The following is a 15,391-nucleotide window of genomic DNA, read 5'->3' as shown; positions in this document are numbered from 1 at the left end:
CCACATTCAGGACCACCTCCTATTTTAGGAAATTCTGTCTTTCTTGTCACTTGGAATTTACACTCATGACAATGCTCTCAGGGTAAATTATTAACCCATTTTAAAGGCAAGATAAAGGAGAGGTGGTTTTGGGTGGCACACGCCTGTCATACTCACACTCTGCAGGGTGAGGCAGGAAAATGGTCATTAACATTCCTGTGGCCATCTTGGATTCTGTTGTCTCTCTCCCACCTCTTCAACCCATTCACATCCAACATGGCTCTTCCTTCCTGGTGTTTGGAGAGAGGGTCTCATGTAGCCCAGGATAGCCTCAAACTTCAAGGTCAATGGTGACCTTGAACTCCCCATCCTCTCCCTCCATCTCTCGAGGTGAGATGACAGGCATGCACCACCCTACCCTTACAATTTGCTTTCTTACATCTTACTCATTGCTTTTCACTTGTGTCTGCCATGGTGCCTGACCCTGGCTGGTGCCAATATTTACTGAACAAATAAAAAATTATATCTTTAGCACCCAGCCCAGTATATACAACCTACACTTTCTGAGACACTGCAAATTCAGTGGTGATTGTACAGGGTGACTATTAGAATTTACCCTTGTGACAATGCTCTCAGGGTAAATTATGAACCTGTTTTGAAGGCAAGAGAGCAAAGAGCTGGGTTTGGGTGGCACATGCCTGTCAGGCTCACACTCTGCAGGGGGAGGAAGAAGGACAGTCAGGAGACTTCCAGGCCAGCGCAGGCCATCAGCAAAACCGATGCGTCATTCAAAACAAACCAACAAAACGAAAAAGGAAGCAAGGAAGTTGTGAGTTTTATGACTTATTCATAGCAGGGATTAGCATTACGCAGATGCGGGATAATAGGCAAAGATTTGAAAGCCAGGACTGTTGAGTAAGGATGTTCGTGGGGACGATAACAGATTTGTGAGGTGATACGATCTAGGAGGGAGGCCCTTTGGGTCCTGTAACTATAGGAACCAGAGAGCTGTTGATCCATGTTGGTGGCAACTCAGAGAGGGGCAGAGTTGGCAAGGGCTGGGTCTTATAGAATGTAGGATGTTGTTTGAGTTAGGGCATCAGAGTAGGAATGGGTGCAAAGGGTGTAGAATACCTGTGGCGAGTCACCTTGAAGTACATAGGATGTGCTCCAGGCAGAAGATTCTGGACTAGAAAGACTTTTAGAATGAAATATCCCATGAGCCTAGAACCTTCTTGAATATAAAAATGCATTGTCAAGGGGTAAATGGTTTGAGGGTTCCTAGAATCTGTCAGGGAGGGTCGTCTACAGACTGCTGCTGAGGTGAGTTCATGATGGGGCTGAGTGGCACCAAGAGACTGGAATATGCAGCTATCAACGCCAGTTTATGGTGGTCATGAAGATGTAGCAGTGGACTTGGATGCCCTTTGGGTTGGAGCACCCAAGTTACTGGGGTGTTCCAAGGCTGGTGGAGGGAATGTTGCTGTGAATATGAGCCTGCTGTTCCAAAGGGGCACTTCAGGCAGAGGTGACAGAGAAGGGAGAAGCACACAGTGAGAGAGGCACAGAGGGGAGGGAGGCAGGCAAACGAACACAGTTTTATTGTGTGCCCTTTGTCCATCCCTGCTCCGGAGTGTTTCTGATGGTCCCCTGGATCCAACGCAGGTATTTTGAGACTCGTGTGTAAACGCCAGGTCGGTTGGGCTGTCCACATGGAAAATCCCCCCATGAGATGATGCCGTAGAGTTTGCCATTGCAAATCAGTGGACCCCCGGAATCACCCTGGGGTGGGGAGAGAAAGAATTGTTGATAAGGCTGAGCAGAAGGTAGAGATGAGGCAATGTGGGGAGGAAAAGGAAAGATGGAGAGAAACCAGCAGGAAGAGGGAGGGCCAGGGAGAGGGAAGGTCAGGGAGAAGGAGGGTCAGAGAGAGGGAGAGTCATGGAGAGGGAGAGAGACTCAGGGAGAGAGACTCAGGGAGAGAGAGTCAGGGAGAGGGAGAATCAGGAAGAGGAGGAGTCAGGGAGAGGGGCAGAGAGATAGAGAGTCAGAGGGATGGACTGCATGCCCTGAACGTTCTCCATGTCTTACCTCACAGGAGTCCTTTCCCCCTTCTTTGGTACCAGCACAGAGCATGTTGGCAGTGATCTTCCCGGGATACACCTGCCGGCACTCCTCATCTGAGCGCAGTTCAATGTTGGCGCACTGCAGAGTTTTGGGGTAATTCACTGGGGAGGAGAGAGACCATCTGAGGAGGCTTGTCCTGGATGTTAAAGAGTCAGAGTGGGTAGGAAATTGAGATGGGATGAGTAAGATGGCAGAGAAAGATGAGGCAGAAAGTGGTAAGGAGACAAAAATATGGAGAGAGATGTGGGGACAGCTGAGGAGAAAGAGGAGGTGTGGATAAGAGGGCTGAAACAGAGGGACAAGGGGTGAGGAGAAATGAGAACCTGAAAGTGGGAACTGGGGAAGTGGCCCTGTAGTTAAAGTGCTTTCCTTGCAAGCATGAGGTCAGAGGGCAGATTCCTAGAACTATGTAAATGCTGGGAGTGGGCACAGTGACCTGCCTATGTTTCCAGCCCCAGAAGGGCCTCCCCAAAGCAAGCTAGTTAGCAGTCCCAGCAATGACAGTTAGCTCTGGTTGAGAGCTTGGTTGAGAGACTGCCTCAATGAATAAAGTGGAAGAATGATCAAGGATGATTCCCAACATCAACCCTGAGGCTCTTAATACGCATACAGTCACATGCACACCACACATGTGTGAAATATGCATGCACACCACACATGTGTGAAATATGCATGCACACACACATGTGTGAAATATGCATGCACACCACACATGTGTGAAATATGCATGCACACCACACATGTGTGAAATATGCATGCACATCACACGTGTGAAATATGCATACACCCACCACATGCACACCACACATGTGTGAAATAGAGAGGGGGCAGGGGGGAAGAGAACTAGCAGGGGCGGGGGTCCCGGGAGTAGTGGGAAGAGAGCCAGAAAAACTCAGTGGTGGGGAGAGGAGTGTGACGGGGAAGGACACAGGAGGGACGGCGGGGAAGGACACAGGAGGGACGGGAGGGAGCGAGGGATTGCTGAGGAAATGCCTGCTCATGTACATTACACCATTGTTAGCCATATGTATAAAGCACCTGGAAAGCACAGTTTGTATAGTTCACCCACCTCCACAAGATATACTTACTAATGCATTACGTATGTTACAAATATTCAGGTCATAAATATATTTATTACAGTGAGTATATAATAATGTGTTAGATATTACATGATAGGTGTTTTCATACCCGTGTAGCTCTCTGGCTGTCTTTTCTGCAGCTTACGCTGCCCCTGAATTCATGACCCTACAGACTGAGTTTCCCAGGCGACCGACTGTACAGGGATGTGCCACCAGACCCACCTTATTACATACTCATTTATTCTGAGTCAGGAGAGATGGCTCAATGACTAAGAGTACTTGCTGCTCTTCTGGGGGACCAGAGTTTGATTCTCAGTACCCATGTCAGGCAGCTCCCAACTGCCTGTGACTACAGTTCTAGGGAATCAGGCCCTCTTCTGGCCTCTGAGGGCACCTGCACTCATACACACAAACCTATAAACACACACACACAGAACTAATATATATACATATATATATGTATGTATGTATATTTCCCAGTAAGTATTTGGGAGGAAGAGGCAGGTGGATCTCTGCAAGTTCCAGGCCAGGTCAGTCAGGGCTACATAGTAATACCCCCATTATATAGTTCATATATTCATATAATATATTTATCATATATTAATATATTATATATTCATATAATATTTGTGATATTAATATTAAGGAGATATGTACCTTTGTTTACTTTTATAAAGCAAGCCTAGGACTGGCAAGATGGCTCAGAAGGTAAGGTGCTTGCAGCCAACCCTGAGGACCTGAGCTTGATTCCCAGAACCCCAATGGTGGGAGGAAAGAACAGGAATCCTACAGTTTGTTTCCTGACCTCTCTTCGGATTGCCTTGGCACGTGCACCTTTCCTCCAATGCACACACACAAAACCAATACCAAATATAACACAAAACCAGCACACAATACAAAACCAAAATGTAATAAAAGAATCTTCTTCTGACTTCTGCTTATGGCTGCCTGTTTCCTCAGGCATCTGTGAGGACTCCAGCAACCATGTAAGCACTCACCCTGGGGGCTGGTGGTGGTGCCCCAGCCAGAAACACGACAGCAGGTGCCAGTGGGCAGGCAGTCGTCTGCCGAGAGCTGCAGAGTACGGACGTGGTTGCTGAGCTGGACAGGAGACTTCAACTCCAGAAGCATGATGTCATGGTCATGGTTCAGGTGGGTGGGGCTGACCTGGTATTCAGGATGGGGGATAGAGCGGACCACCTCCATTGCCTGCTCGCCATTCTCCACACGCCCCAGGGCATGCTTGCCCAGATGAACTGTGTACCCACTGTGGGTGCAGGAAGTGGTGGGTAAGAGACAGCAGATGAGCCCACCTCTATCCCCATCCCAGTCCCAGCCTCTTCCCCATCCCAAACTCAATGTCTCACATACTCTTTCCTGCAGTGAGCTGCTGTGAGTACCCATTTGGGGTGAACCAGAACCCCTCCACAGAGAAGTCGTCCACGGACCAGTAGAGCTGCCTGCCAAGGCTGAGAATGGGGAAGGCAGGTGTAGCCACCTGGGAGAAAACCACTGGTCCCATTGGTCCCATTGAGAATCTTGGGGTAGTCCCGGGAGATTCCTGTCAAAGACAAGAAACTTTTAGAGAATCTGGGCTAAGGAAGAAGAAAAGGCCGGAGTTATAGCTCTGGATTTGTGGAGAGGGTCAAATTATTGTTTTGGATAACCAAAGACTGAGGATTCATTTGCTGGCTTCTAAGTTGCCATATTCTATCCAGTGGGGATGATTCAGGTAGACATCTGTACTATAGAAATGCCGGCCTGTCTAATTGCACTGAGAGGAGAGCTTATGGAATGAGCAGATTGCCAGGAAGTAAGCGGGGTTCCCTCTCTCTCCATCTGCATTTTCTTGAGCTGAAAATATTGGCTTACCTATTTACCTAGATAGCATTCATCCACTTGTTCATTATGTCATCCACCTATCAATCCATCTACCTATCTATCCACTCACTCACCCATCCTTCCAGCTATCAACCCATCAATTTACCATCCATATATATCTAACCACCCATCTACCTATCCACCAACATGCCCACACACTCATTCATTTACATGTCCATCTATCTACCCACCCATCCCTCTATATAGCATCTACTCATCTATTTACCCACCCATCTTTCCATCCATTCACACATCTACCTGCCCATGTATCCATCCATCCATCCATCCATCCATCCATCCATGTATTCATATAGACATCAATCTTCCAATCTATCCATCTACCCACCTAACCACTAATCTACCTATCCACCAGCCAACTGACTCACATAATTCATCCATTTACTCATCCACCTATGTATCCATCCATCTACCTGTCCATACACCCATACACTTACCCATCCATCAATGTATCCATCTGTCCATGTATCCATATGTAGCTTTCAATACTATCTATCCACCCTTGTGCCCACTAATCTACCTATCCTCAGTCAATTGATTCACATGTTCATCCATCTACTCATCCATCCATTTATATCCATCCATCCATTCACCTACTAACCCAACCATCTATCTTTCCATCTATCCACTCACACACCTACTTCCATCTATCCATCCACTTGGATACTCATAAGGTGAAGAATGATAGAGGAAGACACCTAATGTTGATCCACTCACAAACACTTCTCAAATATGCCAGTAGTCCAGTTCACGCGCGCACACACACACACACACACACACACACACACACACACACACACACACAGAGAGAGAGAGAGAGAGAGAGAGAGTAAGATAGAGTGAAAGAACGAGCATCATTTAAAAACTTCTATGTCCAAATCCCTACCTTTCCTCTTGGTCCACTCTGTTCCACATATGTATACATACATACATACATACATACATACATACATACATACATACATACACACACACACACACACACACATACACAAACCTACCCATCTATTCATCCTCCCAAGCACCAAACCACCTCACCCATGTATCCACTCAACTACTACACATCCATCCATTCTTTCAACACAAATTTCTGGGCACTTTTCTTGTTCAAAGACCATCCACAGGTAGCCATGCCCAAATTCATATTTCTATCTCCAATCTTTCCAGTTGGAAGCTCAATTGCTATCAGTCTAAATAACTTATACGTATCATGATGTTTTTGTCTACAGACCGATCTTTCTTACCCAAACTGGTCTTTTCGGGCCTTCTCATCTTGATGTTCACCCCAAACCTGGGCATCAATCCTTGTTTCCCCTCCTCCCTTGATCATTTACAACAGTCTTGTTAGTTTGTCTCCTAAATACCCAGTTGAAAATGTTTACGATTTATTTATTTTATGTGTTTGAATGTTTTGCTTGCATGCATGTATGTGCACCATGTACATGCCTGATGCTTAAGGAGGTCAGAAGAGAGCATCAGGTTCCCTGGGACTGGAGTTATGGATGGTTGTAAGTCACCATGTGGGTGCCAGGAACCAAACCTGGGTCCTCTGCAAGAGCAGCCAGTGTTCTTAACTACCAAGATATCTCTCCCACCCTCCAATATCCAATCTTTGCCAATTCCCTGCCACCATCTTGGACCAAATTCTGCCTGAATGCTGAAATCATCCTAAATGTTTTGTATTTTTTTTTCCAATCCGGTCTTTCCAATTTAGTTTAAGGAATCTTCAAACAAGGAATGACAGTCCCTGTTGTTCCAACTCTTGATTTCCCCTAAAATGAATTCAACAATGCTGAGGAGAGGGCTATGCTGATAAACTGCTTGCTGCATCTGAGTTGGACCACCTCCCCTCTGTCAGTACCAAGGTTGAAATCTAGGACAATGTCACAAGCCTGCAATCTCAGACCTAGAGCGAAGAGGTGGGAAGCTGGGGTTTGATGGCAGCCAGTCCTGCTGAATTGGAAAAATCCAGGTCCAGCTGGAGGGACTGCCTCAGAAAATAAGGTGGAGAGTGATAAAGACACTTGATGTTGTTCTCTGGCCTACACACACACACACACACACACACACACACACACACACACACACACACACACACACACATCCTGTGTCACTTGGAAGATTCTTTGTCCAAATCCCCAGTCTTCTCTTGGCTCACTCTGCTCTGGCCTCATGCAACTGTTCTCCCAACACACTGGAGCTTCTCTTTGTACTTGCTGTTCTGAAGGGGAAACTTAAGGTTTCTTTGGAAAGTCAGTTCTGTTGGATGGTGTTTTGCTGGGGCCAATGCGTGAAGGAGTGTTTCAATGAAGCAGACACGGGTGAAAGGGTGTTCTGCTAAAGCAAGCATGTGAAAGGGTATGTGATGAAGGATTCTTCACTAACAGCATGTATGTCTTGGTTCGCCTTCCATTGCATAGCTGAGTTCTGTTTGTCGTGACTCCATAGAGAGAAATGCACCAAAAATCTTCTAGTGGGGTTCTGGTGGCTTCTTGCCATTTCCTCAGGCTTAGGCCAGTTGGCAGAGTGATGTCAACTGATACAGACTCTTGTGGAGTTTGCTAAGACTGACTCACATGTGGAGGCAAGACATATGCTAAGGCAAAACCCATGGAGGTTTGGAGGGAGTATAAACAGCCAGTGATGGGGGCTTGCTTCCATAGCTAGCTTTGCACGGCTTCATTGGTCTCGAGTCTTTGTCTTTGCTGATCTTTGCTTTATTGAGAGAGGCATGGAAAAGAACTTTTGGCATCCATGCTGGTCATGATCACTCCCACTGACTCGTGCTGAGTCAGCTGAGGCCTGGCTGTTTCTGCTAGGTCATGCCACTGCTGCTGATTCATGTTTGGTACCCCAACACTATTGAACTGGACTACTAGCATATTCGTGAAGTGTCTGCGAGTGGATCAAGCTGCCACTGTTGATATCTGTACACTGAACTGCTGCTTTCCTGACAGTGCAGATTAGACTTGTTCCAAAGAACAATTTCTAAACAGGTCCACTTCCTCCATATCCCAGGAACCTTTCTTTTCCATTACCTCTGGTGGGTGGTGGGCTAGAAAGGAGGTTAAAGCATTTAAGAACCCATAGTAAGAGTAGGTTTCGAAAAATTTAAACTACACTGCTCCCTCCTACTTAGGACTTCTTCTTTATGCCAAACTTATACCTATATGTTCCAATGTGTCAATTCTAGCCACATGTGGGTCTTGAAGTCAATTAAAACACAAGCCAAATCTCAGTTCCTTCGGGATGCCAACATGTCTCAGATATTCATTTATCCACATGGTCAGACACAAGGATGTGGTACAGATAGAGGATATTTGAGCTGATGCATGGAGAGTCCAGAAGGCACATGATAGGGTTCTTTCCCCTGTGAGAGCTAAGTCCCTATATCACTTTGTCAGCAAAGCTTCCTGGGCCCCTGGTCTAAGGGTTCCCCTCCTGGACCTCAGGCACCAGCAGGACATGTTCTGTAAAGATGTTTATCAAAGTTACAGCTATCCATCTCTTCAGGCGCTTGGTAACTCCCTCTTCCCCATCTCGTCCTTATCTTCCCTATCCACTCCCCTCTTCTCTCCTCCTCTTCACTTCTGCTTTTTCTTTCCTTTTCTCCATATGCCTCTCCTCTCCTCTTTCTCTTTCTCTCCGTTCCCCTATCTTCTTTTTCCTCTCTCTTCCCCCTCCTTTCACCCTTACCAGAAGCTCCACTGACAGCAGCCTTCTGAAACACTCTGTTCAGAGTCTCATTCCTCAAATCTAGCATAGGTGACGCAACAACGGAGACACAGCTGTGGGCGGTGGGGCAGAGCATCTAGTCCTGAGTGGGATACTTCCTTACCGAGCAAATTACCAGCCTGTAATTTGCTAGCCGTCAAGTAGAAAAAGCACAGTCCTCCCATGGGATCTGTGGAGAGCTGGTTCTAGGGCCCTACAGATATTCCAGCCCAGGAATGTTCAAACCCTTTACATAAAGCATCCTCGTGTTTACAAATAACCTCCACACATCTTTCCATCCCATTAAATCACCCCTGATGACTTATAATAGCTAATAAAAGCCAAATGCTGTGTAAACAGCTGCTACACCTTGTTTCTCAGGGAATGCTGCCAAGGGGAAAGCCTCCACGAGCTCAGTACTGACAAGAATGGCTCTTTGAGTGTCGGGGTTTGTTTTTTTTTCCCCTTCTTTTTTCAATGATTAGTTTGTTGGATCCTCAGATGGGGAGCGGTGGGTTCAGAAGGACAGCTGAGGGTGTTAATCAAGCATCGGGGAGTTAGGAGACTCATTAAGTAAGATGCTGCCTCTGAACCTCCATCCTGAGCATCCTGCAAATGCTTAGCCACAAGGGAGGCCCCTCATCCTCCAGCCCATCTTCCCACCTGCATATGCTGGGATGGGCCCCATGGTTTTAAGAGTTTTAAGGGCAGGAACAAAGGGTCATTTTGGTGGAACCAAAAATGAGGCAAAGGTGACATTTACGGCAAGCCTGGGCTACCTACTTGAGATCCTGTCTCAAAAAATGGAAAAAAAATGGCAAAATCAGAAGCTGAGCTATGGTATGGTTCTCTCTTAAGTCTGGGTTGCTTATGGTGCAAAAGGTTCATGAGGATGGTGGTCAGACTGAAACCCTCACTCTTTCCAAGTTCCCTCTAGTACCAGAAGAGAGTAAATCGTTATCCAGATACCTAAGCTTTGGGGTTCTACCATCTTTAGTAGCAATTTTACAGAAGCCCAAAAGGGCCAATTATGCCAAGCGTGGTGGCACAGGCTTGTTAGCCCAGCTCCTTGGGAAACTAACACAGGAAGATTGCAAGCCTAAAACCTGCCTAGGGTACAGAAGTTCAAGGCTGGCCCGGAACTTAATGAGACTCGATCTCTACATAAAAAGTAAGAGGGGGCCTGGGAATGCAGGCCAGCCATACAGACTTCCTTAGTTCTCATGGCTTCCCTGGGGAAGAGGGGAGGAAAACAGAGAAAGTAAAAGGAACTTGTATCCCCAATTTGAGGTGGTCCAGCAAATAAGCAGATTATTTTGTTTCATGTATACATATACATATATGTATATACATACATTATATACTCATATGTATGATATACATTAATATATTATATATAATATCCAAGTAGACATTAGTGTACTAAGGATATAGTACAATATTTATTGTCCTAGGGATTTGACCCTAAAGTCTTATCTCAAATGCACTAGAAAAGCACTATACCCCTAAGCTGTATCTCCAGCCAATAAACTTCACACACACACACACACACACACACACACACACACACACACACACACACACACTTAAATAAATGAATAAATAATGCAACTAGAGAACAACAGGAAAGCTAAGCCCAAGCACTGAACTTGAAAAGCCCTTTAGGTCAGAAGTTATGCACGCAGCCCACTGGAGCAGGGCACGGTGGACCGGGTGGACAACTGGATTAGTATCCTGGCTCAGGTGTGGCAGTGTCTGTGGGGCAGGATCCTTCTGTCCCTGAGTCCTGGAAGTAATTATAGCACACCTACCTCATCAGGCTCTGGAGGGTTCCACAAGACGCAGCATGTGGGGCTCCTGGCCCAGGGTGAGGCACCAGGAGGGGCAAGGGTGTGAATCCTGGGTGTGGCACCACAGCAGTGCAGCCACCCCATCTCCCTGGGAGGACTGGTGCAGGGTGCAGGGTGCTGGGTGCTGTGGACCTTCCCCCTTTAAGTCAAAACAAAGCTCTGGGGAGGCCTTCCTGAAGCCTCCATTACATATCTAGGCTCCTGATAGACTCCTCCTTACCTCGTAATGATAATTACTATTAATCATTATTAATAATTAATTATTAATTAATTATTTGGGTAGTTCTTTCAATCGTGTCTGCACAGCTCCCCCAGATACGCCATGGCTGCTGCAGACAGAATGCTCACAGTACCTACTGTGGGTCCCTGGTAGAATAAGCGAAAATGCACACATACCTGGGGTTTCTAGAGAGAGTATATGGGAAGGCAGAGAAAAGAGCCGGGCTTGTAGCTCAGCTGGTGTGTGTCTAGTACACACAGAGCCCTGGGTTCCATCCCCAGAATCCCATAAACAGAGCCTGGTAGCACACACTTGTCATCCCTAATGCTGGGAAGGTAGAGGCGGGATTATTAGGAATCCAAGGCCATTCTCAGCGAGATAGTAAGTTTGAGGTCAGCCTGGTCTGCAGGAGACGCTGTCTCAAAAAGCAAACATCAAAGCCAAAGAAAATAAAAATCCACGACTTTCAGAGCCCTTTCTGTCGAAGGACAGGCAAGTCCCTGTTCTTATCCAGAGCAATCAATGTTGCAGAAGAAAACAATTGTAGGCGCATGAACCTTCGGTTTTGCTCAAAGCAGTGTTTGTTAATATTTGAAACCGTGCACTAGTGAGCTTCCTGCTCTCAGAGGGGCCGTGTGTGTGTGTGTGTGTGTGTGTGTGTGTGTGTGTGTGTGTGTGTGTGTGTGTGTATTTAGGGGTACGGTGGGGAATGGGGCGGCTGCAAAGAGCCAAGAGAGTCAGGGAGAGTTGGGGCTTCTGAGCTGGGACACCTCTGAAATCAGAGGTGAAGCATTGGTATTGGTGGGCTGACCCCAGCTGGGAAATCAGGTCACACACCAACTAGCAGGAAGCTATCAGGGTGTTTTCCCTGGCCTCGAGTGGGCGTGGGGCGGAGCACGCGGGTCCCACGCCCCCTCCCCGTGGCCTGACCCTTCCCACTATTGACTTGAGTGGCTTCCCTGCCTCCACCCCGTGCCTGAGTACTTACCTCCGGACAAGGCCAAGGTCAGGCAAGCGATGGTAGCCACTAGGGGCCACATGATAGCTCCGGGATGGGGGGTGGGCAGGGTGGGCGGGGCCTGGGTTGAGAGGCTGAAGTGGGTATTGCAAAGCAAGCCCGGAGACTGAATTTCTGTGCTTTGTAGTCTTGAACTTTCCAGCTCTATTCACTCTGAAATCCCTCACCCTCGAATCTTGCTCTCTCCATCCCCAATGTGTGCGGGATACCTCGGGAGCTGGTGGAAGGGCAGCATGCACTCCTCTGAGCTCCAGGACCTGCCATCACCTTACACGGGTCACCCCTTCTTCCTCTGCAATCTGAGAGCTGCGTCCACAGAGCATTCTCTCATCCATCACTCTTTCCCCGCCTCTGACCCCATTATCCCCTCTCTGGGCCTGCCCCGGACCCTGGGTCTCCTCCCTGGCGTCTAGTCTTTCTGCAAGCTTAGGCTCCCTGCATCTCTGCAAGTTTCTGTCTCCACCTGCGCCTCACGCTGATTCAGCTGTCCTGTATCCCAAAATTCCCATCCCTCCTCCTTTCTCCTCCTTCCTGTCACCTTCCAACGCCCCTTCCCCAGGCCTCTGCCCCTCTCCCACCCAGAGACCCTACCTGAGTGAGGGGCCAACTTCAGCTGCCAGCTGCCTAGAAAGTTCAGCTCTGACCCATGGCTTTTAACCCCTGAGCTCCCTCCCCCAGCGCGCGCACCATTTCCCGGTGCTGGCTCCCCCTCTCCACCCCCAATGGCTCAGCTTGTTGTTGACAGGCACCCCCTAACCTGGGCTCGGCCCTCAGCTTGGAGGCGGAGCTTCTGGGACAAGCTGGGACCCAGATCTGGCCCCGCCCAAGCCCGAATTGAACCCACTGTGAACCTTCCTGTGGCAGGAACAGACCTAGAGAGGGGTAAAGCCCACTTTCCTTCTCAAACTCCTCCCGCCCCCATACTCCTTGCCACGCGACACCTCACTCTTTACCTCACCTCGGCTCTCAAGATGTGCAAACTCTTACTCTGCCCCAGCTCCCAAAGAGCCATCACTGAGCTGTCCTGAAATCCCACTTTTACCATAGGATCGCCCCCCAGCCTGTCTCAATGCCAGTCCCTTCACCAGGCTAACCCAAGCTTATCTCTCAACATCAAAACCAACCCAGCCTGTGAGAGTCTCACCTCCAACCTTTTTTTCTTCTGAAATTTAAGGATATGACCACATTTGTTCATCACCTCTTTCCCAAGACATAAGCCACCATAGGTGCCAGGCCTAAGAGGGTATCTATCAAGTGCCCCTGGGCTCCTGTCAGGAGGAGCCCGAGCCTGGGAAAGTAGTTTGAACTAGGCAGCCTTTCAGGAGCAGAGTTGACCGAGTGCAGAGCAAGGCGGGTGGAGAGGGAGAGGGCAGGTGGGGGAGGGGAGGCCAAGCCCGGATGGGATGGGGTGGAGGAAGAGGAAGGAGGAAGGGATGGTGTTTGGGGAATGAGTAGGTGGCTTCTGGAACTGTGGCTAGGTGGGGCCCCGTGAGTTAAACCCAGGGGGTGGATCAGGCAGGATTAGGGATTAAGAAGGACAGAGGTGGGGTCAGGATTTGGAAACAAGCCAAGGATGGGGATGCTGTGATGTTTGGAAAGAGGGAGCTAGTAAAGATGACATCATTAAGATAGAGGCTGGTGGGGTGAAGGTTCACAGGATGGGAGGTGGAGATACGGCCAGGTATAGGATTAGAAAGTTCAGAGGTCCGGACCAAGGGAGTTAGGATTTGGATGTTGAGATCAAACCTAGTGTTCAAAAATTAATTTTTAAAATAAGGTGTCATGGAACTGGGAATGTAGCTCCCTTGGTAAAGTGCTTGCCTAGCATGCAGCATGCATGAAGTCCTGGGTTCCGAATCTGAGCCGGGGTACACACCTGTAAACACAGCATTAGGGAGGGAGGGGCAGAAGGATCAGGAATTCAAGATCATCCTTTGCTACTTGATGAGTTTGAGGTCAGTATGGACTTTAAAAAAGAGAGAGAGAAAACTCACAGCATATAGGCAATAAGGAATGCTAATATGAATGTATAAATCAATGCATTGTTCAGCCCATTGGTCCTTAGTGGTACTTGCATCTAGCAAATTTCATTTGTTTTGTGTGAGTTTAAAGAAGAATGTTTGCATATTACTAGCTACCCATAATTTAAAGTTATAAAGTAGCACTGTATATCATAGGGTGTTACAGCACAGTTCTATCATCCTAGATACCTGGAAAGGCTGGGCCAGGAGGATAGAAACTTCAAGAGCAGCCTGCATTGAAGAGTTCAGAGACCAGCCTGTGCAACTTAGCAACACTTTGACTCACATGCAAAGTATGAAGAAGACTAGGGGTGTTGCTCAATGGTAGAGCCCCTGCCTAGAATCCCCCAGTGAGGGCCTGGGGGTGTTGCTCAGTGGTAGAGCCCCTGCCTGGAATCCCCCAGTGAGGGGCTGGGGGCTTAGCTCAGTGCGTGGGAAGGCTCCATGTTCAAGCCCCAGTACTGTTCAGTGTTGTAAAGAAGCTCCTCAAAGACAATAAAACAGATGCAGAGATGTCCCTAAATCAGGGTAGTGTGATACCAGGTTATAACTGGGGATAGGGTTGGGTTGCAGATGGGAGGGACATGAAGATAAGGGTGCTGATAGAGTCCTGTTGGGTTCGGGTGGGTTGGAGAGCAGGATGGAGGGGCAGAATGGTGAGATGGTTGGGGTGGACACCAGTGATGAGAACTAGATACAGGCTGCACATCTGTGTTGGGGTAGATCTCGGTGGGGGACTGGGTCACACCTATGAGTTCCTGTTAAGGTGACTGAAAGGCCAGTGACCTTCCCCAACCTGGGCTTCCTCCACCTCCCTGGGCAGGGCTTGGAGTGGGTGCTGAGCCTATTTCTTTCCGGCAGAGTTGGGTTCAGGTGGGGTGGCAGGAGGGAGGATGCTAGGTTAAATGAGGTGACAGCTTGTGTGGGAAGTTGGGGTACCTGTGCCCTCTTGTGGCCTAGGCTCAAGTTTCCAGTAAAGCTTTCTCACTTGGGAGGGGCTGGAGCCTGGTGCTGGCATTTGTTGAGGGGTGATTGCCAGGTCAAAGTTGATGTTCAAGGTTGATTGGCCAGGACTCAAATAGCCTACCCATATTGAAGTGAGGTCATGGACCCACCAAAGGCTTTCACCCCCTCACTTCATTAATATGGCAACAAGGAGCCCATGGTTGATAATCACACATAAACACTGGACCAAATCCAGGGGTACCATCTCATAGCTCGTCATCTTCCCGTGTATTGGCAGCCTAGCAGGAGAAAAAAAAGAACTAGAAGAGGAGTCAATGTTCCTAGTGGCTCAGAACTTGAGACCTATACATAGATAGGCTGCATTCAGGTGACACGGTTGCTCTGTGCCCCAGTGACTCCCATTTGCAACATGGCCCCCATCCACAGCACTTATGTCATAGAAAAGAGTTATGTGAATTAGTATCTCTTTAGGTAAGCAAATGCTTGGCAAGGACTGTGGGTCCCAGAGTACTTGTTAA

The 15,391-nt window shown here is 48.1% G+C and overlaps 1 protein-coding gene across 3 annotated transcripts; it reads right to left on the bottom strand.

Moving 5' to 3' along the window:
* Positions 1-794: 794 nt before the first annotated feature.
* On the bottom strand, positions 795-13,173 carry Klk13 (kallikrein related-peptidase 13). 3 transcript variants are annotated; one of them, XM_063283826.1, is made up of 6 exons: positions 12,478-12,663; positions 11,857-12,103; positions 4,557-4,746; positions 4,184-4,452; positions 2,071-2,207; positions 795-1,761 (listed from the first exon to the last, which is right to left on the bottom strand). In XM_063283826.1, the coding sequence occupies exons 2-6, from the start codon at positions 11,906-11,908 to the stop codon at positions 1,579-1,581; spliced, it is 831 nt and encodes a 276-aa protein (XP_063139896.1). In that variant the 5' UTR covers positions 11,909-12,103; positions 12,478-12,663; the 3' UTR covers positions 795-1,578. The 3 variants fall into 3 exon arrangements, with proteins under 3 accessions (XP_063139896.1, XP_063139902.1, NP_001163876.1); XM_063283832.1 differs by having other exon boundaries at positions 11,857-11,960; positions 12,478-12,615; NM_001170405.1 differs by lacking the exon at positions 12,478-12,663 and adding an exon at positions 13,031-13,173 and having other exon boundaries at positions 1,554-1,761; positions 11,857-11,947.
* Positions 13,174-15,391: the final 2,218 nt, after the last annotated feature.

The sequence above is a fragment of the Rattus norvegicus genome, chromosome 1 (genome assembly GCF_036323735.1).
Source record: "Rattus norvegicus strain BN/NHsdMcwi chromosome 1, GRCr8, whole genome shotgun sequence".
NCBI lineage: Eukaryota > Metazoa > Chordata > Mammalia > Rodentia > Muridae > Rattus > Rattus norvegicus.
Note: the sequence above shows the minus strand (reverse complement) of the source record. Positions and strands in the feature narration are given on the sequence as shown.

Excerpts from the sequence above, each read along its gene's own strand:
- Klk13 (NM_001170405.1), bottom strand. The coding sequence starts at position 11,908 with ATGTGGCCCCTAGTGGCTACCATCGCTTGCCTGACCTTGGCCTTGTCC. Across the intron at positions 2,208-4,183 it reads CACCACCACCAGCCCCCAGG|TGAATTACCCCAAAACTCTG; the intron begins GTGAGTGCTTAC and ends TCTCCTCCCCAG. Across the intron at positions 1,762-2,070 it reads GGGGAAAGGACTCCTGTGAG|GGTGATTCCGGGGGTCCACT; the intron begins GTAAGACATGGA and ends TCCCCACCCCAG.